Source organism: Silurus meridionalis, chromosome 12 (genome assembly GCF_014805685.1).
Source record: "Silurus meridionalis isolate SWU-2019-XX chromosome 12, ASM1480568v1, whole genome shotgun sequence".
NCBI lineage: Eukaryota > Metazoa > Chordata > Actinopteri > Siluriformes > Siluridae > Silurus > Silurus meridionalis.
The window spans coordinates 20,271,419-20,299,380 of NC_060895.1; the positions used below are offsets into that span (position 1 = coordinate 20,271,419).

Consider the following 27,962-nt stretch of genomic DNA (forward strand, 5'->3'; position numbering starts at 1 on the left):
AAATTCAGGGTATTTTTTTGCCCCAGCAGTGACGTAATGACTGTGTTAGAGGGACAATGACAGATTCAGAGCTGATAATCACAAGCAACTATTACTTTGTTGAGGTACAGGATGCTCGCAGTACACCTTCAGGCACTGACTGCAGACAAAGCCTTTAAGCCTGTCTTTGACACACTTTCGACACTCCATAAATTATAATAGCACATAACCATCACATTCAGGACACTGAGAGCATAATGAACAGTGTATGGTCATAAAAACACAGTAATTCTCAGATATACCAGCAATTTACAATTCACTTTTTATGCCCAACTGTATTTGATCTTTTACTATATGTATAAAGAGGCATAAATATAATTATTAGTAGTAGTAGTAATGAAAGTAGTATCAATAACAGCAATAATTATAATTATAAGCAGAAAAATCTTCATTGTTTTACCTATTGTTGTTTTTATCTGTATTGAATATTTGATTTTATATTCCTTTTTATTTATTTTTTTTTTTCATAGATATTATTTCAATAGTTATTTTTATAGCACCAGAACACCATAACAAATTCCTTGTACATGCAATCCATTACACCTCTACCTATACATACATCTATCCATCTATCCCATCCAATCTCATTCCATTCCTTTTTGTTCTTTAATACTTTATTTTTCTACTTACATATGCATTATTTTATCATGGAAACAAAAAATGTCTAAAAAATGTCTAAAATACCCGTGTTACATTGTGGAACACGGATAAAGCACAAAGTGCATATTTCATAAAAAAAAAAGATGAAAGATTTTGTTTAACAGAAGTATTCATGAATGTGAATTCTTCTGACTCGCCTCACATTATCCTTGCTAGCTCAGATATTTGGATATGGCTTTCTTCACTTGGACATAATGTGGCATCATTTTTTAGAGCTGAACAAAACCATAAACAACACACAAGTGTGATGACTTACTAGACTTGCAAAGTCGTGTTCTTATTTATGCATTTCATTTGACAGGAAGCAGTTCATTCTCTGTCTCACACACATACAAGGACAAATTGAATAATTCACCTGAGCCAAAACTAAAATGATTGCGAGGCTGTTAATTACAGGCTGAATTATATTTCGTAAATGTATTTACTTTGTATGGATGATGGGTTTCATTTCCATGATGTAGACGTCTGATCAGGAGGCAGTCCTTGACAATAATATGAAACCTTCCAACACTTTCTATTTCTCAGATATTTATATACCCATCTGACCTGGCACCAGAACACTTCAGCTCTGGTTAGGAAAGCTCATCTGTCACTTGGGAGTTTCACCGCTGCATCATCAAGAGCATCCTGACCAACTCAATCACTGTATGGTACGGAGGCTCCACTTTGTATAAATGTAAAGCCCTGCTAAGGGTGGTCAAAACCGCCAAACGCATCACTGGCACCCAACTACCTGCCATTGAGCACAGCAGAAGTCTGCACAGAGCTCATAACATCATCAAGGACCCCTCACATCCCAGTCACAAACTGTTTAACCTCCTTCCATCAAGAAGGAGATACAGGAACATGCGCACCAGAATCAGCAGGCTCAGGGTCAGCTTTTATCCATTCACCATTATCCTACTGAGCGATACACTACACCGTTAGAACACTGTATAAACAATGTGTATATCTTCTGTACAGGTGTACATACAATGTACATATTGCCTATTGTACATTAATAATACAATATACATGTACATTAATAATACAAAGTCGTATCTGTCTATCTATAAATTAAACGTGGATATATTTTATTATAGTCATTGCGCAGCTTGTATAGCAGTATAGATTTACTGTCCACTGAAAATAGTATCAATAACAGCAATAATTATAATTATAAGCAGAAAAATCTTCATTGTTTTACCTATTGTTGTTTTTATCTGTATTGAATATTTGATTTTATATTCCTTTTTTTTATTTTATTTTTTTCATAGATATTATTTCAATAGTTATTTTTATAGCACCAGAACACCATAACAAATTCCTTGTACATGCAATCCATTACACCTCTACCTATACATACATCTATCCATCTATCCCATCCAATCTCATTCCATTCCTTTTGTTCTTTAATACTTTATTTTTCTACTTACATATGCATTATTTTATCATGGAAACAAAAAATGTCTAAAAAATGTCTAAAATACCCGTGTTACATTGTGGAACACGGATAAAGCACAAAGTGCATATTTCATAAAAAAAAAAAAGATGAAAGATTTTGTTTAACAGAAGTATTCATGAATGTGAATTCTTCTGACTCGCCTCACATTATCCTTGCTAGCTCAGATATTTGGATATGGCTTTCTTCACTTGGACATAATGTGGCATCATTTTTTAGAGCTGAACAAAACCATAAACAACACACAAGTGTGATGACTTACTAGACTTGCAAAGTCGTGTTCTTATTTATGCATTTCATTTGACAGGAAGCAGTTCATTCTCTGTCTCACACACATACAAGGACAAATGGAATAATTCACCTGAGCCAAAACTAAAATGATTGCGAGGCTGTTAATTACAGGCTGAATTATATTTCGTAAATGTATTTACTTTGTATGGATGATGGGTTTCATTTCCATGATGTAGACGTCTGATCAGGAGGCAGTCCTTGACAATAATATGAAACCTTCCAACACTTTCTATTTCTCAGATATTTATATACCCATCTGACCTGGCACCAGAACACTTCAGCTCTGGTTAGGAAAGCTCATCTGTCACTTGGGAGTTTCACCGCTGCATCATCAAGAGCATCCTGACCAACTCAATCACTGTATGGTACGGAGGCTCCACTTTGTATAAATGTAAAGCCCTGCTAAGGGTGGTCAAAACCGCCAAACGCATCACTGGCACCCAACTACCTGCCATTGAGCACAGCAGAAGTCTGCACAGAGCTCATAACATCATCAAGGACCCCTCACATCCCAGTCACAAACTGTTTAACCTCCTTCCATCAAGAAGGAGATACAGGAACATGCGCACCAGAATCAGCAGGCTCAGGGTCAGCTTTTATCCATTCACCATTATCCTACTGAGCGATACACTACACCGTTAGAACACTGTATAAACAATGTGTATATCTTCTGTACAGTTGTACATACAATGTACATATTGCCTATTGTACATTAATAATACAATATACATGTACATTAATAATACAAAGTCGTATCTGTCTATCTATAAATTAAACGTGGATATATTTTATTATAGTCATTGCGCAGCTTGTATAGCAGTATAGATTTACTGTCCACTGAAAATAACTCAATATACAGCTATTATTTTCAAAATAGCTGGCAACAAAAGTGAGTACACCCTGAATGGTGATAGCTGTATGTCATGTAATCATGCAAAGCTACATGTCCTATTAATTATGTTAATGTTTCAAAAAGATGGCCTCAGCTAGAAGAAGATCGGTAACACCCTAAAACTGAGTTACAGTACAGTGGCCAGGGTCATGCAGAGGTTTTCCAATACAGGTTCCACTCGGAGCAGGCCTCGCAAGGGTCAGTCAAAGAGGTTGAGTCCTTGTGTTTTGTGCATCAGGTGCAGAAGCTGCTTCAAAAAGACACGAGTGCTGCCAGCATTGCATTAACGGTTGCAGAAGTAGAAGGTTTGCTAGTCAGTGCTCAGATCATACACCACAGACTGCAACAAGTCGGTTTGCAAGGTTGTCGTCCCAGAAGGAAGCCTCTTCTAAAGCTGGCTCACAAGAAAGCCTGCTAACAGTTTGCTGAAAGACAACCTGTCTAAGAGCATGAATTACTGGAACCATGTCCTGTGGTCTGATGAGACAAAGATAATAATGTTTGGCTCAGATGATGTCCAGCATGTAATGTGCAGACGCTGTTAAAAAAAAAGTACAAGTAAATACAATACAGAAGTAAAACACAGTGTTTATACATCTTTCTAACAGTGTAGTGTAGAACAGTGGTCCCCAACCCCCAGGCCAGTTTGTACTGGGCCACACAAAAAAAATACATAAGAAACTTTCTTTCGGCTTCTCCCATTAGGGGCGAATCATCTGCACGTTTGATTTGGCACATGTTTTTATGCTGGATGCCCTTCCTAACGCAACCCTCCCCATTTATACGGGCTTGGGACCGGCACTAAGGCTTGTGCAACCCTAATGGCTGGGGTTGGTTCCCTGACTGGGGATCGAACCCGGGCCGCAGCGGTGAGAGCGCCGCATCCTAACCACTAGACCACCAGGGAACCTACAGAAAGAATACATAACTTACATTATTTATTATCTGATTCTGAACAATGTTTTATTTTTGAAAATGACCGGAAAAAAAACGGATTCTCTCCGCCACATCTGTCTATGCAGCATCTGTCTCTTGATGCATGTCATGATGCCTCGGTCACATGTCTTACCTCCATCCGCTACCTTCTTAAAGGGGCTGCTCCGGCTGCTAACACATAATTCATTACCGCTAAATTGAAACCCCCAAGCTAGCAAAATGAACAAAAAAAACAACACAGTGTATTCACGTTTATTATTATATTTAGAAAATACCAGTTTTTGTGGTCGTATCATTTTATTTTTTTGTTTATTTATCTGGCACACCATAAAGGCCAGTCTGTGAAAATATTGTCTGACATTAAACCGGTCCGTGGAGTTCAGTAGGGTGATGGTGGATGGAAAAAAAGCTGTTCGTGAACCTGTGCGTATGTTCCTGTATCTCCTTCTTGATGGAAGGAGGTTAAACAGTTTGTGACTGGGATGTGAGGGGTCCTTGATGATCTTATGATCTCTGCACAGACATCTGCTGTGGGTGCCAGTGATCGTTGGGCAGTTTTGACCACCCTTTGTGGGGCTTTACATTCATACACAGTGGAGCCTTCATACCAAACATTGTTGGTCAAGATGCTCTTAATGTTGCAGTTGTAAAAAGGTCATTAGTATACAGAGGATCCCAGCAACAACCTGTGCAGCTCTGGTAAATTCCGTGGCCAGAAGGATTAAGGCAGTCCTAGATAACAGTGGTGCCCACACAAAATATTGACACTTTGCACACAGTTTTGATATGTTTACTTTGGGTGAACTCATTTTTTTGTTGCCAATTATTTAGATAAAGATATGCACACACACTTTTACCCACCTACAACAGAAGGGCATATAGAGATGGATGAAAGCAGTAGGGTTTGGACAGGGACTAAAGGACACACAGTACCTCTGTGTCTACATCAGGCACATCTTACCCATGATTAAAAAGAAAGCTTCAGGAAATAATTCCCTCTGTGACTGTGAGGCCATGCATGTCCAAAGCAATGCTGAGATGGACTCTGACACAATAGGTGCTAAAAAAAAAAAAAAAACAAGCATTGGATTAAATGTTTTTTTCAGCACAGCCGGTGTCCGGTTGGAGCAGCTTACTCTGTAATTAAAGATCGTAACCTGCATTTAAAGTGTCTTTCCTCTCTCTGATGTGCATCAAACCTCAATTAACACTGTATAATTAGGGCATATGTTCCCATTGCATAAAGTGCACTGTGATGGATGGATGGACTGTTTTGCAATTACAGCTTGCATTAGTGATTAAAGAACTTAATATAGTATAGAATTTGATTTCAGAAATTCACTCATCTTTTGTTAACTCATAATTTATTACATTTTAAAGCATGGAAAATATTTCTTTTGAATGAATCTACATACATTTAATGGAAACAACGGTGTAAATTTTTTTTAATAATATTTGATTCTTATATATATATATTGCATCCAGTTATTTGTTTGTATGTTAAGAATGGTAAGATTCATCGATTCTCATTGGTGCATCAATTTCATGTATTGTGATGTGTAGTTTTTTTTTTACATGTTCGCATCGGTAAATAAATATTTATTTATATATTATTATTAGTAGATGTGCTATACAACCCAGTCATTAGGGTTGCACAAGCCAGTGCAACCTTAAATTCCCTATTTATCTGAGCTTGGGACCGGATTGGTCGAGGCCCAGGTTACCAACAACCAACGGCCGCCACAGGTATTGTTAGCCAACAGGGTAGCGGTGGAAATTGGGCTGCTTTTGGCCAAAGGAGGAGAAAGAGAGGAGGAAGATGTCAGAGACAGCAGAGAAAAAGAGAAGTGGAGGAAAGTGGAGGTTTAGGTTTATTTGACACTTTTCCAGCCCTAATATAAAACCAGCTTCTACTTGAAATACTTGAAATAGTTCAACAGAGGGGTCAGGGTTAAAGTTTCAGCAACAGAATGTCCCTTTAAAAAAAATAAAATCACAAACTGCTTCTTCGATAGGGCGCTTTTATCTATTCTTCTAACACCACTATCACATGACCTCTGACCTGTCTCTTGCTCAGGAATATTTTTAGCATTTAATCCTGCATGTTAAAATCTTCCTTCCTTCCAAATCCCTCTTTATCTCTTTTTCTCTCCATTGTACACACACACACACTCTTTCTGCTCTGTGAAAGCAAGATCATACGACTATCTTCAGTTTTCTGTCATGGAAAATTTCAGCCCTACAAAAAAAAAATAAAAAAAATCACGAGCTCCTGCTGCTTCATCAGAATTTATGAAGCACATTGCTCATTTTATAATGACTTATTTTTTCACCCCTCCGCTTAAATGCTTAAAGCACCTAATTAAAACTTGGTAATGGTGCACTGGCAGAGTGCCTGTGCAAAAAGAAATAAAGGTTGTTATTAAAAGAAAAAAGATTCTGACTAAGAGTTTTATCTTGAGAGCGGAGTTAACATTTGTTGATGTGACAGGATGACTAGGAAAAGGTTCATCTGTGTGTGTGGGTGTGTTCAGATTTAAGCGTGTAATTAAACTTTCTTTTTTAATTATTTTTATTTTGGAAGGTGAAATTGAAGGGGTGCTCGAGTTGTGATTTTGGTGCGGTAATAAACACCTGGCAGCAGATTAAGATACGATTCTTTGCAACATGGGCATCAAAATGTTCTAAAATAATGCACTTTATTATTTTTTTTATTGCATGTAAATATAGATTTACTCATTTTTTTAGATATGTTTGATATTTCAAAGTTGCTTCTCTTTGTATGTATACAGTTACTACCTGTAGGTCATTGCTATGCACAGTGTGTGAAACCTTTCTACCTCTTCAATCAATAAAACAGAAGCACTATAGGACCAGATATGATTTCATTGTAAAATAATAAGTTTAAACTGAGATTGAATTGCAAACCTGTCAGTTGCTTATTGGCTGTTCGGGGTTTTTGGATTCTGCTGTCTTGTGATGGATTTTTTTTTTCTTTTCCTAATTAAACCAGTCATGAGTCATAAATCTTATTTGATGTTACAATATGTGTGGTGTTGCGTGCTCGGCCTTTCATGTTGTAAATTATGAAGCAAGAGGCAATAGATACATGCTCACTATAACGAGCGAACATATTTTTATTTTATTATTTATTTAATTATTACAATTTTTACATACATTTTTTTGTAACAATTTATTTTTTTAATCAGTAATTCAGTAGACATCATGTATTTTGTTGTCGACTGTACAGACAAATGTTTGTGGAAACCTGACCAGAATATTAGTATGTTCTTTTTGAACATCCCTTTCACATTTAGTCTCCATTTCCAGTTATATTAACCTCCAGTCTTCTGGGAAGATATTCCACTAGATTTTGGAGACCCCAATTGGAGATTTGTGCTCATTTATCCAGGTACTGATGTAGGGTTCCAATTTATACCAAAGGTATTCAGTCAGGTTGAGGTTAAATCTCTATATCTATAAGATCTTTCACTCCATCTCGCAATTGAACTGTTGTGCAGTAGTACATTGTGATGCTGAAACAGGTTTGGGCTTCCTTGGAAAAAGGACTGCATGCTGCACGGAGAGCGTACGGTGCACAGCACGAGCTATATTATATTTATTTATAATTTATTAATTAATATCAGTATCCAGTATTAATCAGTATCCATTTAAAAAATGTTCTAGGTTTACGGTTAGCTAAATCCAACCTAGCTATCAGTATCAGAAAAATACAATAAAATTCGGTACGGTTATGGGGAAGAAATGCAAAACTTAAAATTGCTTGTCGATTTTTATTAACGCAGTTTATTACTATTAGGGTTCCCTGGTGGTCTAGTGGTTAGGATGCGGCGCTCTCACCGCTGCGGCCCGGGTTCGATCCCCGGTCAGGGAACCAACCCCAGCCATTAGGGTTGCACAAGCCTTAGTGCCGGTCCCAAGCCCGGATAAATGGGGAGGGTTGCGTTAGGAAGGGCATCCAGCGTAAAAACATGTGCCAAATCAAACATGCAGATGATCCGCTGTGGTGACCCCTAATGGGAGAAGCCAAAAGAAAGTTAATGCAATACACTTTTTTATTATATTCAATTAAATTGGCATAAGAAAAATCGATTAAATAAAATGTAAAATGGGAATAATAATAAACAGAAAGTGCGAGGTGGAGACTAAACGAACTTGCTGTCCACCACTTAATATGTTACAGAGGAAATTTAGATTTTAACTATGTTTTCCACATTAGAAGGGTTGCAATCGGTACGGCGAACCAAAAACCCTGTACAAAATACGGTACGAATACATGTACCTTTACACCTTTAAAATCTCTCTCTCTCTCTCTCTCTCTCTGTGTGTGTGTGTGTGTGTGTGTGTGTGTGTGTGTGTGTGTGTGTGTGATACCAGGAAAAGCCTTAGGAAAGCCTGGTGTCACGACAACTAGTGAGTAGAATATGAATATATATATATATATATATATATATATATATATATATATATATATATATATATATATATATATATCTCTAACACTAGCTGTCGTGGTTTTGTTTTTAAGCTATTGATTTAGACTCAGGAACAGAATTCACCATGCACTGTAAATAGACTCGCATTGAACTGCAGTACGTATAATTCTCACCCGAATACTTTAATTGTTTAAATATGGAAGGCACACTACAACCGTTCTAATGATTTATTTTGTAAAGAGTACCCTTTTAGAGCTTTTACATTCTTTATGCGTTTTGTAAGTAATGGTCTGGTTTATAGTTCAGTATCTGCTCACTTTTTTTCGTGTATGTATTTTCTTGCTCATTGTCAGTGTCTCTGTAGAGCACATGGGATCTTGTAACGTGTGCGAGTTTTTAGTCCTGTTCATATATTTTAATGAATTTGTTTATACAAGCTTGGTTGTGTAAAAAAATAAAATAAAATAAAAATGCAAATTTCCATTATGGTTGCAGTCTTGCTGGAAACAGAGGGACCAGATGGAGAGGTGGAATAATGATGTTTTTTTATTTTCAGGAGAGAACTTTATCTTTTCCTGAGCCTTGTTTTGCAAAAATGTCATTACCAAAGCAATCTCTGCAAGATATTGTGGGTTTTTTTTGCAAAGTATTGTAAAGAGTGCCTTTGAGCAAACTCTACAGAAACAACAGGAGCATTTACTCTAGTGATATTGATGAGTTCAAGGCTTACAATCTAAACTGAACTGCCCAGGTTTATTCTCTCTACCCTTCTAAAAACACTTTGGCACCAATACAGAAATACCCATGAGATCGTACATCCAGGTGCGTTTTCTTTTGCCGAGCAGGTGTCTTTCGAGATGCTTTATGACTCCATAGGTTGGGTGTGATGTATATACACTTGAATACTGACACAACATATATTATATCCTGTTGTGTCTTTCACCTAGTATCACATCTGTCCAGAGGTGGGAAGTAAAGAAGTACAAGCATTACTGAACTTAAGTAGATTTTTCGGATATCAGTACTTCACTATTTACATTTTTACTTTCACTCATTATATTTTTACACAAATATCTGTACTTTCTACTTCTTACGTTTTTGAACCAGGCTTGTTACTTTAGTTTTAATCTATTTGGTGAAATGTCAATATTTTTCTTCTCATTGCGCACCGATTTCATCACATCGACATATTTCCTGTCATTCCGCGGCTTTTTCAATCTACAACTGGTGTGTAATTTCCTGTTTATCACACACCACAGATGTATTCTAGTTCACAAAGTTAACAATGAGCAGGCAGAAGGCAACAAGAAATCTGGGGTTAACATGGATGAGACAGAGGGAGTCAGTGATGTAAACATGACTGAGAACAGAAACATTCCTGATCACATCGTTATAGTTTTATAGCCACAAATGACTGTATAAGACTGTAGAAAAATTATTATTTATAATCGTACATTCCAGTGCTCATGTTAGTTCTCATACTCCAGTGTTCTGTATTGTTTAAAGACTATAATCACGCTCTTGATGTCACCCAAATGAGGATGGGTTCCCGTTATGAGTCTGGTTCCTCTCAAGGTTTCTTCCTCATAACATCTAAAGGGAGTTTTTGCCACAGTCGCCATGGCTGCTCATCAGGGATAAATACACACTGTTCACCTTAACTGTAAAATTTTGTAAAGCTTCTTTAAAACAATGTCTGTTGTGAAAATCACTATAGAAATAAACTTGACTTGACCATCATCTTTGCTCTGCTTGTGTTCTATGTGATGGTTGTTCAGCCTGGATATATTTATTAGGTAACAACATTTATAATTGGTTTATATTAATATATTAATTGTGGCTGTCAAAACTTGTTAACGCAAATTAAAGGCACAAGTTTTATAAATGCATTATTTGATTTATTGTATTATTCGATTAAAGCAGCGCTCATTTCTGTTCGACGATTTTAATATAAACAACACGTTTACGTACAACGCACTTTTTTACTCATATAAATAAAAAAATACTCCACTGAAAAACTATTTTTGTTCAGTAAAAATTTGTTTTAATGATGCGCCAAGTCTCAAATCAGCACCAAAATCCGCCATGATGCACACAATTAACCCTCTGGGGTCAACAAAATGACATACATTACATCAATATCAAGCATCAATATTTGTCCATGTCCATGTTGATTAGTTAATTAGATAAAGTTAATTAAAAGTACATTTTGGACAGATTGAAATGTTAAGTTGTGATTAATCGTGAGTCAACTCAAGACAATCATGCGATTAATCACGATTGATCATTTGACAGCCCTAATATTAATATGACATGACGTGACTCTGAAACAGGTAGTAGTAATGACTACTTTTTACTAAAGTACATGTCAGAGCTCAAACTTCTTTACTTTAACTTGAGTAAAAAAAGTATAGTCTGTACTTCAACTTTTACCAGAGTCTTTTAAAACATGAGTATCTATACTTCTACTTAAGTGAAAGATGTGTGTACTTTTTCCACCTCTGTGTCTGTCTTGGTCATGAATGTAATTATTTGATGGAAACCTGTTCTTAATGCACTTTTTTGGTATTTCTGTAATGTAATTGTATATGCAGTTTATAAACTAGATATCCAAATGTCACCAGTGGTGGACGAAGTACACAACCCATGTACTTGAGTTAAAGTAGACATATAAAAGTAAAAGTGCTTCCTTTCACTTCAGAAAAAGTATAAAAGTATTTGCCCTCAAATGTACGTAAATATTCAAAGTACTTTGATTTATTATGGCTATAATGTTCCTATTTTCACTTTGCCTAATCAACACAGTTTATGTGAAAAGACTCTGATGTGACTCTCAGCACAACAATCTATTAATAGAATGATATTAATGAGTCAAACACTGATTGATGTCTATTAAAATTATCATGAGCCCAAAGCTTTTCAACTACTTTAGAAATATCGCCATAGGTGTTGTGGCGAGTTGCTGTCAGGAGTCTCTTCCATCATTTATTCCTCCCAAAATGTTCTGTTTGCTGGAGTGTATGTTGATAATAAGTAGATACCATCAAACGGCAAGAAGTTCAAAACAAAGCGGCGCTCGACCCTGATTGGTGGCTTGCGGCTTGCTAAAATATTTCACTTTGAAATGTAGTGAAGTTAAAATCTCCCCAAATGGAAATACTTCAGTAAAGTACAGATATGCGAAAAAGCTAACGAAATACATTACATTTTTACTGTCCACCACTGATTGTCACTCATTTGAAGCTTATTGCAGCTCCGAACTCAATCCAGCCTGCATTGTTGTGGCATAATGAGTTGAACACAACCGTAAATGTTCAGCCATTATCTCACTGCTGCATTGCTTGAGCATTAAAATTCAAGCTTAGTTAAAGGTTACAGTGCCTCCTGTGACGTCTAAGAAATGTCAAGGATTTGTGTCTGTGCATAAGCTACTGACTACTGTCACATCACCGTCACAGTTAATACCTTTTTGGCAACCCAACTACATCTCACAAAAATATACCTCACAAAAATCCTAGAAGTGACTGGATTGTTAAATAGGGATTCAGGTAATTTCTTTTTTCTTCTTTAAATCAGTTTATTTCTATTTGTGTGATTTCAGGCTTGTCAGTGTTTATCTTTACTCTTATATGATGGGAAAAAATTATGTACAATTTCCCACGGTTCTTCCACTAAGCTCACCGGTCAGCTGATCAGATAGAACATGTCCGTTGTTCTTCATGCAGATGACTCACAGTGCACATCTCGGTGACCATGAAACACTTGAAACTAAAACCGGATGCGTCTTGAATGGTTTGCTTTTCGGATGAACGTTTTTTTTTTTACTGAGGTTACAAGTGGAATATTTATTCCTGACGTCAATTTCATAAAAACATTTTGTCCAACAGGGCTAAAGAGTCAAACCTAGCTAGAAATGGTCCGACACAGAAAAATGGTGGACATGCTTTTTTTTTCATTTAATAAAAAAAGAACCACTGTCATTTTTTAGTTTTGATATGAAAGCAGTTATGAATATTTTGAGCGCTAAACAAATAGAAATTTATCACAGGTAAATTCTGTTCTGTTGTTTTATTGGCATTACAGGATACCATGTCCTAAGGGATGTTGCATCATTTCAGGACTCGTAGTATTGACAGGGTATGAAGGACCGTTTTGCCTTGAGGCTCAGTTTTAGTCGTGTCATTTGCACAGGTGTAATTGCTGTGTGCTCGCTCAGCAGTTTCGCCTATTTATAGTTGCTGACGCAGACAGTTTGCTTCACCATGTTTTATTTAGTGCATAAATAAAAGCCCCATTACACCTCCTGAAGACTTTCACTTCATTTTGTCGTTATAGTTTCTTCTCCTATAGGCTGCTCCCATTAGGATCATCCGGTACCAAACACTCTGTCTGATACATCTGCCTCTTTCAAACCAATCCATAAATCTCCTCCTTGGATTGTGTTTCCTCCTTTCTGGCAGCTCCATCCTCAGCATTGTTCTACCTAGACACCCCATGTCCCTTTCTATTTTGTCTACAAAACATCCTATCTTTATGGTTCCTCTAATAAAATTGTTTCTAATCCTGTTCAACCTTAAACTCCTAAAGAAAATCTCAACATCTTCAGCTCTGCTACCTCCAGTCCACCTCTTGTCTTTTACTCAATGACACTGTCTCTTAACCATACATCACAGGTCTCACCACAGTCCTATAAACTTTCCCTTTCACTCTTACAGATACTCTTCTATCACAAATCACTCCTGTCACTCTTCTCCACCCACTCCACCCTGCCTGCACTCGTTTCTTCACTTCTCTAATACACTCTCTATTACTTTGCACTGTTGACCCCAGGTACCTGAACTCCTCCACCTTCTCCACCTCTTCTCCCTGCAACCGCACCACTCCACTGCCCTCCCTCTCATTCACACACATGTACTCTGTCTTACTCCTACTGACTTTCATTCCTCTTCTCTCCAGTGTGTACCTCCACCTCTCCAGGATCTTCTCAACCTGCTCCCTACTCTCACCACAAATCACAATATCATTTTGTTTTTAGAGTTCAACTAATGAAACTACAGTCGAGTGGAATGTTCGTTAAATGAAAGCATTAATTTTAACGCATTTCAGAATCCGGCGTATTGTAATATTAAGTCCTGACAACAGGAGAGTTTAGTGATTGTTGATGGAGCAGGTTGTACATCAGCGTTCTGCACTTTCATGTGGGTGGAATATATTCTGGACCGTGATCCTGCTTTCTTGGGGTCTGCTGTCTGGAGGAGGTGGTTGCATCACTAAGTGAACATTATGCGTGTATTCCGTGTGATGTGTTGTGTTTATGACCTATTTGGAGAAATGTACTGAATCTATGCATCTACAAGCTGAAAGAAATGTGGTGCAAATGTTTTTTGACCTTCTGGTTTGTAAATGGAGAAGAAAAAACAAATACATCTGTTTTAGAGTTTATATATAAAACCTATGTTGCGTAACAATTTTTTGGGGAAAAATTCATTACAGCACAGCCTGATGAATAAATCGACTGGCTCGGAAGTTTTGACGTTTTAAAGAGTAAACTTGAAATGCATATAAAACATGGGTTTAAAGTTATGAACATTTCAAACAGATTCTAATTTTCAAGCTGAGAAGAGTCAGGAGTAAGCAGGTATTCAGGAATTCAGCTCCCCCAAGAGCTAGAATGGAAATACTGACCTTTCACAGAGCTCCAGAAGGGAACACAGATACAAAAATAGCAGTGTGTTTAGATGCAAGATTCAATCAAGATGAACACAAGAGAGAAACCGTGTGAAACGTCTGTGTTTGACTTATAGCAGCTGTGTTTTTGAGGAAACTCAGTCATTCTTCAAAGTCCAGAACTTGAAGGATAGATGTTTTTTTCTCTACGCCTCTGCGTTTCTCAGATATGGGAGGAAACATAAAATGCTGTGCTATAGTGCCATTATTAGGCTGATTGACAAGTGTGGGCTGATTTACAGTTTGGTGAAGAATAAGATAAAAAAGGAACAATCAGCTTTGGTGCTATGAAAGTCAGAACCCTAGAACACCAGAATTACATTTTGATTTGATATTCGTACATCCAATTGTCATGACACACATTAAATAGAATCTTTAATAACAAACAATAAGAGAAAACCATGAAACAAACCACTTTGACCCATCAAATGAAATATCAAACTGGCAATGAATTACTTTATATAGGGAGGAAAAATAGTGCACAGGTACACAATGGTAACACACATCATTCTTGATTTTGCAGAACTGAGGGAGCTGGTGTTTGTCATCCAGAGCCAGAAGAACTCCTTCCATGCCGAGCGAGCACAGAGACTCCGAGCAGATCTCCTTTCACAAGCTGAAGCACTCCAAGCGGTACACTCACTCTAAGTAACATAGTGTGTGTCCTTCTATATTCCTGTATACTTTATCTATCTATCTATCTATCTATCTATCTATCTATCTATCTATCTGTCTGTCTGTCTGTCTGTCTGTCTGTCTGTCTGTCTGTCTGTCTGTCTGTCTGTCTGTCTGTCTCTTCCTTTAAAATTTAGACAAAAGTATTGGGACATCAGACTTTTCCAGCTATATGTGCGTCTTCCTCAAACTGTTATTACAGAGTTGGAGGCACACAAATGTATAGGATACCTTTGGGTGTGGCAGAATGAAATTCACTTCAACTAGGAGACTGAAACCATTTCCAGCATTACGATGCCCCTGTGCAAATAGGCAGCTCTATGAAGATTTGATTTAGATAGGGTTGAGTGAAAGATCTGGAGTTTTCTGCTATAGAGCATTGACCTCAACCCTATTGAACACTTTTGGGATCAGTTGGAAAGCTGCCTGCACCCCAGGCCTCCTCAACTCACCTACTGTACATCAGTACCTGACTTTACTACAAGCCATGTGATTAAATGAGCACAAATCTCCACAAACACATTCAAAAACTTAGTGGAGCTTTGTTGAAGAAGAGAGGAGGTTATTATAACAGCAAATGGGATCTAAATGTAGAATGGGATGTTTGAAGAAATCTTATGGTCAGGTGTCCACAAAATGTTGTCCATATTCTCTCTCTCTCTCTCTCTCTCTCTCTCTCTCTCTCTCTCTCTCTCTCTCTCTCTCTCTCTCTCTCTCTCTCTCTCTCTCATGCTACATTTTTATTTCTTTATATATTTCATGTATTTTTAGCTACACATATTCTGTCATCACTTACTATGTGGGCTGTTTTCATTCCAGACATCACATTTTTATATAGTTGCTAACAAGCGTTTTTGAGATGCAAGTTCTTTTTTTTTTTCCCCCTCTCTTCGCTTCTCACACATCTCCCTGCACAAACTCACAAGTTGGCACCGCATTATATTTGATCAAGCCAGCATTTCTCAAAATAAACTATCAAAACAACTATGCAGGGGTTCTTCTAATAAGAACACTTTATGAATCATAGTGCAGTGACCTATAAAAACTCCACACACACACACACACACACCCCACACACACACACAAGCACCTGGTGGCTTTATGTGAGCTGCATGCATATTTTATGTAAATATTTAATGTTGAGCAGTATGGTGGCACAGCAGGGTTTCCATCCTGAGGGACCCTGGAGTTCTCTATTCTCCCAAAATCATGGTGGTTGGACAGTTGTCTAATAAGATTCACGGTATATTTTCTTTTGGTACATGGTGACTGTCCTGGAGAAAGTGTTTAGGTTGTTACATTTTCTCATAATTTTCTCTCTTAATTTCAAATTAAGTAGTTGTTTCTCCATTTATATCCACTGTAGAGATTTTTCCTATAAACATCATTTTTTTTGTTTTTTTGGGTTTTTTTTTTTGCACAACCAAACCGACGAACAGTGATGAACTCGTTAATGTTACTGCTGTGCTGAGAATGGTTCACCACCCCTAGGTAATATCTCCACAGCGGTGGTCCAGGGGTGGTCTATTTCCTTTGATAGCAAATGTGTGTGCTTTAAATAGACATTGAAAGAAATAGGAGATGCGCTATTTGTTTTTTGTTTTTTTTCCCTCTCCACGGTGTATCTAGGCAAGACTATAGCAAATCAGCAGGGAACGCAAGAAATACGTTTGTACTCTTATAGGAGTTTGAAAGGAGGTCAGATATGATGCTTACAGTACATGTAGTGATGAAGCTGTAGACATTTAAATGTCTCAACAAGGATAGGGGCAATTTTTTAGGCATTCTATTCTTTCTTTCTTTCTTTCTTTCTTTCTTTCTTTCTTTCTTTCTTTCTTTTTTAGGGGTCGCCACAGCGGATCATCCGCATGTTTGATTTGGCACATGTTTTTACGCTGGATGCCCTTCCTAACGCAACCCTCCCCATTTATCCGGGCTTGGGACCAGCACTAAGGCTTGTGCAACCCTAATGGCTGGGGTTGGACCCAAAATCTCAAATCCTTTCACCTCATAGTAATATTAGACTGTTCTCAGTTAGCTATGACTATTCTAACTGATAGAACTGAGGGTTTTCTCATTAGAGAAGCTCAAAGTAGTTCATAATATTGAAAATATATAATGTAATAAAAATCATATTAAATTTAAGACTGCTAGAACTTCTAACTCATTCATGCTCTTTACATTATTTATCATTCTGTATTTTTCTAATGAATAATCTAATGTCTTCAAAACTTTTATAGATTGAGGGAATGTTTTTGTCTCAACACACCTGTTACACTTGTAACACACATTCTCACGTTATCTCTCTCTCCATCAATACCGAACAATCGCTCTATCCATCTCTCTGTCAATCTACAAACATCACACGCTCCCTTTCTCTATATTTATTTATATCACTACACCATTGTCACTTTATCAGTGATTTATATTCTTTATACTAATTTAACTCTCTTTAACTCTCTCCATGTGTCTACTTCAGCCGATGTTCTGACTTATCACTTTATTTGCCATCTGTGTTTCTAGCAGCAATTAGTTCTTTCTTTCTTTCTTTCTTTCTTTCTTTCTTTCTTTCTTTCTTTCTTTCTTTCTTTCTTTCTGTCTTTCTGTCTTTCTGTCTTAAAGCTTATGAAACAATTTGAAACTTTCAGACTGACTTTGTCATGAACTTTACTAATCTATTTATTTGTTTGTGTGTTTTATTTCTTTATTTCATATCAAAATGCATAATACTAAGCGAGGTTATTAAGTTGACAGTCTGGTATGAGCTTGTTGTTTTTTCCAGATTTTGAGCAAAAGGGACTTGATCACAATACAGCAAATCTATAAAAAAAAACTATCAATATTATATTCTGTGTCATAATTCTTAATTAGTTCTTACAATGTATTTAGAAGTGAAATCCCAATCAGGTGATTATTAAGTTTTCGAAAGGTTCTCCTTTCCTATAAATATAAAAAAAGGATCAAGTTATATAATTGGTTTATTTTGATATCACCCACCTTCTGGCACTGTAATTACCTCTGTCAGCTCTCTGGCCTGCTTGGAGGTGTTGTTTGATGACTAATAAGCGCACAGAGAGTTTAGTCACAGTTTGCAGAAGTTTGCAGGGCAGACGTTTGTGACGAGATGTCAGAAGGAGATCAGTGATGTTTAGAAAATCTTCTCGGCTGACTTGCTGTCACATGATGACTCATTTCTAAACTCGTGTTCGTATGATATGATCAGTGGCAATTATTTAAACCCTAATGGTCTATTCAGAGTAGCAAAGGGTCTGGTGTGTATCAGTGTGTGGCTGTTTGGAGAGAATCTTTCCCTTATCTATTACTACAGAAGACGCTGTCTAATGAAACGTATGCATTGTAATTTCAATGACAAATGTAATATATACCTCTGATTATTTATTGCAATTAACCCTAATAAAAGAATGGACTAATCCCAGGTGAACTTAGAGGCAATATGTCAGTTTTTGTCAATTCCATCTTTAAGAAAAAAACCTCTTACAGGGAAACTTACACGGAGCAGTGTATCCACACCCAAGCCTTGTTCAACGCATATGCTACATACAGTGTTAAAGAAGGTTCAATGAAGGGTGTCAGGATTATGAACAAGAACTACATATCCCACGAACAACTGCACCTGAATATACTATGTCAGGTTTTTGTGTAAATGATTTACATTCACAGTAAGTGGCACATGTATACCATCACATTTCACTGCATTTCTTGGTCTTTCGTTTGCTGTACATTTTTGTCTTTCATGGATTTTCTTTGTTTCGCATTCAGGTTATGGTTTTCATTACTTTTTTTGTGGCCATTCTTTTGTGTTGGGTTTTATTTTTTCATGTTTGTTTTTACATTTTAAAGTTTTCCATATTTGCATTTGATTCCCATCTTTGCCTCATTACATGACAGAGGACAGATCTCTGAATCACTTCATTGGGAACGAGTGCTGTTACTTACTCTCTAAAGCTCTTTTTGTAATAAACAATCAAAGGCACTGTTTGTTTCAGCAAATCTTTATTCCTTGTTCCTAGGGAAATTTAGGGTAGTTTCCGCTACAGTAATTATTTTTTCTTTTCAAAATTTTTTTTCTTTGTTAACTTTTAGCAATCTTCTAATTAGCCATTTATCCTAATCTAGAAAAAGCAAAGCGAGTTCCTGGGGTTAGGGTTTAGGGTTAGGGCCATCTTTGTTCCTGAAACTGTGTGAACATCATCTCCAAGTATCATCTTTAGCATTTTATATGCAATGTTGTAGTGGTTCAATGTGTTGTAGTGGTAGAGGTGGATCTAGGACTTTTTCATGTTTATTAGGGCATTACTAGATGATGGCTAAGTGTCTGTCTGTCTCTCTGTTTGTCTCTATCAATCTATTTATCTTACCATTCATACATCTAACCATCCATCCATACACCTGCCCACAGTGTCCATCCATCCTATCCCATCCGATTTCAATGGCATCCTATCTATTCCATTCATTCAAAGATTTTTTTTTATTTGTGTATATATATATATATATATATATATATATATATATATATATATATATATATATATATATATATATATATATATATATATACATCAACCTGCAGGAAGATCTAATAAGATGTTGAACTTCTAATCATAATGTCATGAGTTCAAATCCCATAAAAACTGCTGAGCTTTTGAGCATGGCTCTTAACCCGTAACTGCTCAGTATAAAGTATAGTATTGAGAAGTACACTCACCGGCACATTATCAGGTACACCTTACTAGTATCGGGTTGGACCCCCTTTTGCCTTCAGAACTGCCTTAATCCTTCGTGGCATAGATTCAACAAGGTACTGGAAACATTCCTCAGAGATTTTGGTCCATATTGACATGATAGTATCACGCAGTCGCTGCAGATTTGTCGGCTGCAAATCCATGATGCGAATCTCCCGTTCCACCACATCCCAAAGGTGCTCTATTGGATTGAGATCTGGTGACTGTGGAGGCCATTTTGCTGCCATGTGATTGGCTGATTAGAAATTTGCGTTAATTAGCAGTTGGACAGGTGTACCTAATAAAGTGGCCGGTGAGTGTATATAGTATAAAGTATATAAAGAAGACAGTTATAAGTCACTCTGGATAAGAGCGTTTGCCAAATGCATAAATATAAATGTGTTTTTAAACCATTTTATGTTGAAACCTAATACCTATATCTTCCTGTTTAACTGTTAAAGTGAAGGTATGAAAATGTTTTTATTTGAAGTGAAGATTTTTAGACCTGAGTTGCTGCAGCTGTTCTTCAGGGAATTTTTTTGCTACGTATTAATTATATTTGGCCATGAAACTTAACTTTTTGTTTGTGTAAATCTAAAATTTGACAAAGTTAATCTGATCTTGCAGAGCTTCAAGTTTTTAATGAGCTGGGTCGGCTGTGTATAAATATCTACAATATTCGTTTACTTCATTTTAATAAATCAGGCATTGTGAGTGCTGTTCCTGCATGTTGTCATGCTGTGCTCTGCTGATCAGTGCAGGTTTTTAAACTAGCAATAAGAGCCAGATTTGCATTGTTGTGCACACTAACTTTGCCATTTTCAGTGAACACGTTGCCACTACAAATATGTACAACACACACCAACACAATGACTCATGACTTGTGTGAAAAAAAAAGCATTGGTTAACATTTGTTCTGTCATTCCTAGATATATTTCTCATGCTGGCGAAGATGTTAACATTGCAGAGTAGCTGCTGCTCTTGACTGGTGTGAGATCTGACACAGTCTTACTGTGTTGTACAAGAAGAAAATAGGACTTTTGTAGTATTTGATTAATTAAATGTCAGTCAAATGATAAAATTAAAAATGTGCACTTCCAGCTAAATGTTGCTGAAGATGATTAAAAAAGTATTTGCCCCCATATCTGTCATTAGATTTGTCTGGATTATAAGTGTTCCAGCCAGCGCTGCGATTACAACCAGTATGTTTTCCTAAAGTAAACATTTCAAAATGAAATATTTATCAGCATATCCTGCAAGCAGAAAAGCAGATTTGCTTCATTTTCCACAGATTGGTTAGAAGTTGTTTTTGACAGCAGGCTTCAAACAGGATTTTATAGGGTTTAGATCTGGGCATTGACCCTGGCTTTGTTTTTAAGACAATTTTTTTGCTAAAGGTTTCCTCACTTTTTACTTATTTTTGCTAAAATTGTTGTTGATGTCAGAATAAAAAATGTCCTAAAGCATCATATTTACTGTTGAGATTTTCAAGTAAGCTTTCATTTGGAGTTTCATGGAGGATTAAATATTTATCCATGCAGCATTTTTCAGTTTCGGATTTTCTTTCAAATATTTGCTGATTACTAATTAATTTAAATGTATTTAATATATTTACTCAAGAGAACATGTTTTGCAATAAAAAAATAATGACAAGAAAGAATGTGTATTTATTATTTGTTATTTAGATAAATGCGATTAATATGTAAGACATTCTTTTAGATTATATTAGTAATTTATACACTTTAAAACATCTTTTTATGAATGACATATGTCCCAAAAAACGGACAATGCCATCCAATAAAATACATAAAAATAAAAGCACTAAAACAAATGAGTTTATCTGTACAATTAGCTTTTGCTGATTCATATGCTTGTGACTTCCATCAAACCCCGTAGTGGGTTTGATGGAAGTCACAAGCATATGAATCAGCAAAAGCATGTGTGATAACAGTGCCCAAAACTTACCACAGTGTATGCACGATATTCACCAAAACCTACCACAGAGTATGTGTAATAAATTTGCAAAACTTATAGAGAACATTTGTAATAATGTCCCCAAATCTTATCACAGTGAATGTGTGCTAATGTTCACAAAATTTACCACAGAGTATGTGTGATAAAGTCGCAAAATTTACCACAGAGTATGTGTGATAAAGTCGCAAAATTTACCACAGAGTATGTGTGATAAAGTTGCAAAATTTACCACAGAGTATGTGTGATAAAGTCGCAAAATTTACCACAGAGTATGTGTGATACAGTCGCAAAATTTACCACAGAGTATGTGTGATACAGTCGCAAAATTTACCACAGAGTATGTGTGATAAATTTGCAAAACTTACTAGAGAACATTTGTAATAATGTCCCCAAATCTTATCACAGTGAATGTGTGCTAATGTTCACAAATATTATCACAGTAAATGTGTGATAATGTCCCCAAACATTATTTTTCTTTTTCATTTGGCTGCTTCCATTAGGGATCGCCACAGCGCATCATCCGTCTCCATACCCCCCTGACCTCTACATCTGCCTCTTTCAAACCAACTACCTGCATGTCCTCCCTCACCACATCCATAAACCTCCTCCTTGGTCTTCTTCTTTTCCTCCTTCCTGGTGGCTCCATCCTCAGCATATATATATATATATAATATTTCGATTGAGATGGTTTGGACATGTGCAGAGGAGGAACATGGGGTATGTCGGTAGGAGAATGCTGAGGATGGAGCCACCAGGAAGGTTATGTGTTTTTATATAAACACATAAAAATACCAACTTTCCAAAACATACTGTTATGAGTGAGCTTAACTATTTTATAAGGCAGAGTCTGATTATTGCCTCTCTGTGAATGTAATCAGATCCCGTCCTCTGGCTCATACTTCAAATTAGCCACATACCAAAAAAGTTTAATGAGGAGAGAGACTTGTGATTATTAGTTTTGTGTATTATAACCTCCTAAGCTGCTGTGTGTGATGAATTATAAGTAAGTGTACACCTGGCCATTTGTTTTTTGATCTCACATCACTGATAGTTTGTAAATGGATCGTTACACCTGTGAGGCCAACATTTTTAATTAAGCATTTATTCAGAACCCAAACAATTCACTTTGTCTAGTAGAGCCTGCATGATGAGAGCATGAATGATAATCAAAATTATGTTTTGCAGAGTTTCCTTTCCTTTCTTTTTTGATTATTAAGGCAAGCTTTTTTTTAAACTAATATTAATATAATAGTAATAATTTCATTATTAATGTAATAGATAGTTAGATAGTTTGTTGATATTAGTACATTTAACATATTAGAACAAAAAAAAAATCTGTATAAATTCTGTCCATTTACCCTGGAATTATCAACATTTATGGAAATTGCTCTACAAGCAGCCTTTAGATATTGTAGTGAACATTTCTTCTTCTTCTTTCGGCTGCTCTTGTTAGGGGTCGTCACAGCGGAACATCTGTCTCCATAATCACATCTGTCTCCATAATCACAATGTCCTCTACAACTGCCTCTTTTAAACATGCATCCACCAGCATGTCTTCCCTCACCACATCCTTAGACCTCCTACTTGGCCTTCTTCTTCTCCACTTCCCTTGCAGCTAAATCCTCAGCATTCTTCTCCCGATATAGCTCATGTCCCTTCTCTGCACATAATCAAACCATCTCAATCACACCTCTTACCTTGTCTTCAAACGTCTGATCTACACAGTCCCTCTAATAAACTAATTACGAATCCTGTCCATCGTCGTCACTCCCAATGAAAACCTCAACATCTTCAGCTCTGCTACCTCCAGCTCCACCTCCTGTCTTTTACTCAATGCCACTGTCTATAAAACATACAACATCGCAGGTCTCACCACAGTCCTATAAACTTTCCCTTTCACTCTCACAGATACTCTTCTATCACAAATCACTCCTGCTGTCACTCTTTTCAACCCACTCCACCCTGCCTGCACTCTTTTCTTCACTTCTCTAACAAACTCTTCAGCACAGTCGACCCCAGGTACTTAAACTCATTCATCTCCACCATCTCATTCTTGCAACCGCACCACTCCACTGCCCTCCCTCTCATTTATGGACATGTACTCTGTCTTTCTCCTGCTGACTTTCATTCCCCTTCTCTTAAATCACAATATCTGAATTGTGTAAAAAAAAATTTTCCTGAACAAAGAATGAAACAGATTTTTTTTATTACACTGATTTTTATTGTTATTATCATACTGTAAATACACAACTGTAGACACTCAGCAGCCATTTTATTAGGAACGCCTGATGCAGTTATTTAATTAGCTTTTCATGTAAGAAATGTAGTATGATTGTGGTTAAGGCGCTGCATGAACAATATGATTTGACTCTGACAATGAAAGAATCTCTTTTTTATTATTATATTTGACACATATGAGAGTTGTTTTTTTATTATTTTAAGACTTACAATCACACTCTTGATATTACCCAAATGAGTGTGGTTCCTCTCCAGGTTTCTTCCTCATACCATCTGAGGGAGTTTGTCCATGCCACAGTCCCCCAAGGCTTACTCATCAGGAATTAATACACATAATTCCCTTATATATATTTTTTTATTGTTGTTCTGTAAAGCTGCTTTGAGACAATGTCCATTGTAAAAATGTATTCCCTAAGTAGTAGTTTTGCATTTTTAAATGTCATGTTGATAAGATCAGTAGAGAATGCTCAGGCTGGTTCAAGCTAAAAGAAAGTGCATAAACATCTTATATAATATAAAATACATCAAAATTTAAAGAGGATGCTTAATAAGACCACATCAGTTTCACTCCTACCGGCCACAAACAGAAATCTGAGGCTACACTGGGATTATAAAAAACATCACCTGATTGTTTTGAGCAGAGGTACACAATAGGTGTTCTTATTAAAGAGGCTATTGCATGTTTAACGGGCACATTTTATAACATGCACTTGCTTATCTTTATCAGCGATCCCCATCTGCTCTCCTCTATGCCGCAGCTCTGTGATTTCGCTTCTGTAAGACAGCAGCTAAGCCTGGATATGAGCCGATGGGCCAAATCGATGAGAAACTAAATGTTAAGCTGCTCAGAGCGCTTCACAGGCAGGAGCACAGCATGGCTGGAGGTGTGCAGAAGTGCTAGCAAGACTATAAGACATTATAACTTTTCAATGATTGATGGGTTACTGTTTTGTTTGACATGACATAGATTTGATTTGTTCTGCCTTTTGCTGTCAATCAAGCATCAATTGGTATTCCTCAGTTTGCATGCGTGTAGTGTTCAAGCATGAGTGGCTTTCCTGTGCATTGCTCGCATACTGCCACTAGATGTCAGCATTAGCCTGGGGAATGAGGCAGTGTATTAGGTCTGATACAAATGAAAATTATTTGTATTTTATTTTAAATATTTTCTTGAATAATTTGTAGTTTTGTGTGTCAACAACATGCACACTTTTACCAATTAAATTACTTTCATAAAAATACAAAAAGACCAAATAAGGACCTACGAATTACACTATGAGGTCATAAGTTTGTAAACACCTGATCAAGCTTAGATTGCACTTTTGTGAACATTCCAATCCACATTTAGTCCCATTTTCTTTCATAATAACCTCCACTCTTCTGGGATGGTGTTCCACTAGATATTGGAGTGTGCTTTATGCTCATTCAGCCACAAAGGTGTTGTAGGTGAGGTGATGAGGCCTGGGGTGCAGTCAGTGTTCCACTTCATCCCGAAGCTGCTCAGTAGTCTTGAGGTCAGTGCTCTGCAGCTGACCATTAAAGATCTTCCATTGGAACTAATGTAAACCATCTCTTCACTGAGCTGGCTTTGCACAGGGGCATCGTCATGCTGGAACAGATTTTGTTTAAGAGAAGGGAATGCTATGCTGCGGCAACCGAAGACATTCCATATAATTGTGTGAATCCAACTTTGGGGAAGAAACACACTTTGCTGGAAAATCAGGTGTCCCAATATTTTTGTGTATATAATGTAAATAGGGCTTGGCAATATATTAATATAATATCAATAAAAGATTACATGATACACTTTGTTTTTAATAATTACAAATGAAATGGTGATGCCAGTAAATTGACATAATAAAAAAAAAAAAAAAATTCTTTTTCTTTGTAGACATTAAAGAAGCATATTTTTAGACTTTCAGGCTGTCGTGAACAGTTGACTATCGAAATTATATATCATGGTTTGTATTGTGAATCATATAAATGTTGTCAAGTCGCCCAGACATACACATATGTCCAGTTGCATGTGGAATGCAGTGTTGAGATACTGTACATCCAGTGACAAAAGCTGAATCAAGACCTTAAATACCTAAAAACTCAACCCTCGATTTGATGTCAATTAGGTGAAAGGCGAAGCTTTCAGGATTCCCACAGCAATAGAAACGTAGTCAGTATGGTAATGTAAACACAAAGTCTATTTGCTGAATAATACAGTTTTATGTATTTATTCAACATTAATATTTAGGGAGTTGAGTCCGTATGTATTTGAGTGCATCATGGATGAATCAGTAATACGCATAACCGACACTAGGTTTATTCTTTTAAGTGTAGTAGAGACACATTGGTACTTTATACTCGTTTTTGACTTACTTATTTTATCTTTTTTTTCTTCACATTTTAATTTTTACAGTTATTAGGTCGATATTTATCTTCAACCTGCTTTACAATGAGGTTAATGTTCATAAAATTTTTTCTGTGGATGGAAAAAACTAATTAAAATCAGCATCTATGTGCCCGTGTGTCTGATTTTTAGATGTATTTATTCATTTTTATGTATTTATTTATTTATTTGTTGTGTTTTTGACAGAGGACATACATCTCCATGTATATATTTACAAAATTATAATATTCATGCAGCTATTATAAAAGCCATGAACACCATTTTGGCCATCAGCATTTTGGTCATTATTCTTTTACCCTTGTGATAAACGACTCCTGGCACGATCTTCCCCCGGCTCCCGATAAAAAGAACACATTCTTCTTTTTCACTTTTCAACCACTCAATAATCTCACTCCCTTCTGTCCTTTTTGACCTTCTCTATTTTTACCAGCCTCAGCATAGTGTTAATCCTCTTCTTTTTCCTTTTTTTTTTTTTTTGCTCACTCTCCCTTCATCTAACCTTGTTCTATGTGAGGAAATATTTTTCTTTCTTTCCATGTCTGTCACTAAATATCTATGTTAAAACATGTCTTCTCTGTTTTTTTTTGTTTTGTTATGAATGCCATGCATTGACATTTTTATTTATTTTTTTTTTTTTTATCTCAGCACCATTTTCTTGCGATCGCTACGTAACAAAAGTTCTGCACTCCCACCTCATGTTCTATCCTCTTCTATCTTCTATCACGGACTTGTTCAAGCTGAAGCAGCTCTGTGTTTTTCAGCCCAGCATTAATAAATGAATAGAAAATAATTCCAGCTGGAATCTAATGACAACTTTTAATTTTCTAAAAAGAGGATCTACATTTGCATCGTACGCCTGATTACTTCATCTTTTTATTTATCTATTAATTCATTCAAAACTTTCTTTCGGTTTCTCCCGTTAGCGGTTGCCACAGCGAATCAGCCGCATGTTTGATTTGGCACATGTTTTTACACTGGATGCCCTTCCTAATGCAACCTTTCCCATTTATCCGGGCTTGGGACCGGCACTAAGAGTGGCTGGGGTTGGTTCCCTGACCGGGGATCGAACCCAGGCCCACAGCGGTGAGAGCGCCGCATCCTAACCACTAGACCACCAGGGACCCTATTTATCTATTAATTTATTAATTCATGTTAACTGGGTCTTTGATTGGGTACTGTAGTGTCCAGTACATATTGTATGAATTAGCATTTAATGTTGATATAAAGTCCATCTGTATGGAGGAAAGTTATTAAATCTATTATAAATTGCTCCAACATGGATGCAACACCGACCCCATTCACAGGGTATGAGATTTCCTCATGATAAAATCTCAAGAGGAAAAAAAGAGGAAATCATGAGAAAAACAAAAATAGTGGTAATAATAATGAAAACGAAATGTCAATAAATGTAACACTTTTTACGTTATGTGTTTAACTTTATTACTATATTTTACTCTACTACTTTCTCACACTCTGTTTATATTCACTC

At 36.6% G+C, this 27,962-nt stretch overlaps 1 protein-coding gene across 1 annotated transcript in view; it reads left to right on the forward strand.

The window, feature by feature from the left end:
* The window catches only part of b3glcta (beta 3-glucosyltransferase a), a 177,964-nt gene that overhangs the window by 73,185 nt on the left and 76,817 nt on the right, over positions 1 to 27,962 (forward strand). Inside the window, exon 4 of the mRNA XM_046862419.1 lies at positions 14,967 to 15,076. Coding sequence (XP_046718375.1) covers positions 14,967 to 15,076 — 110 coding nt within the window. The remainder of the gene's footprint in view (positions 1 to 14,966; positions 15,077 to 27,962) is intronic.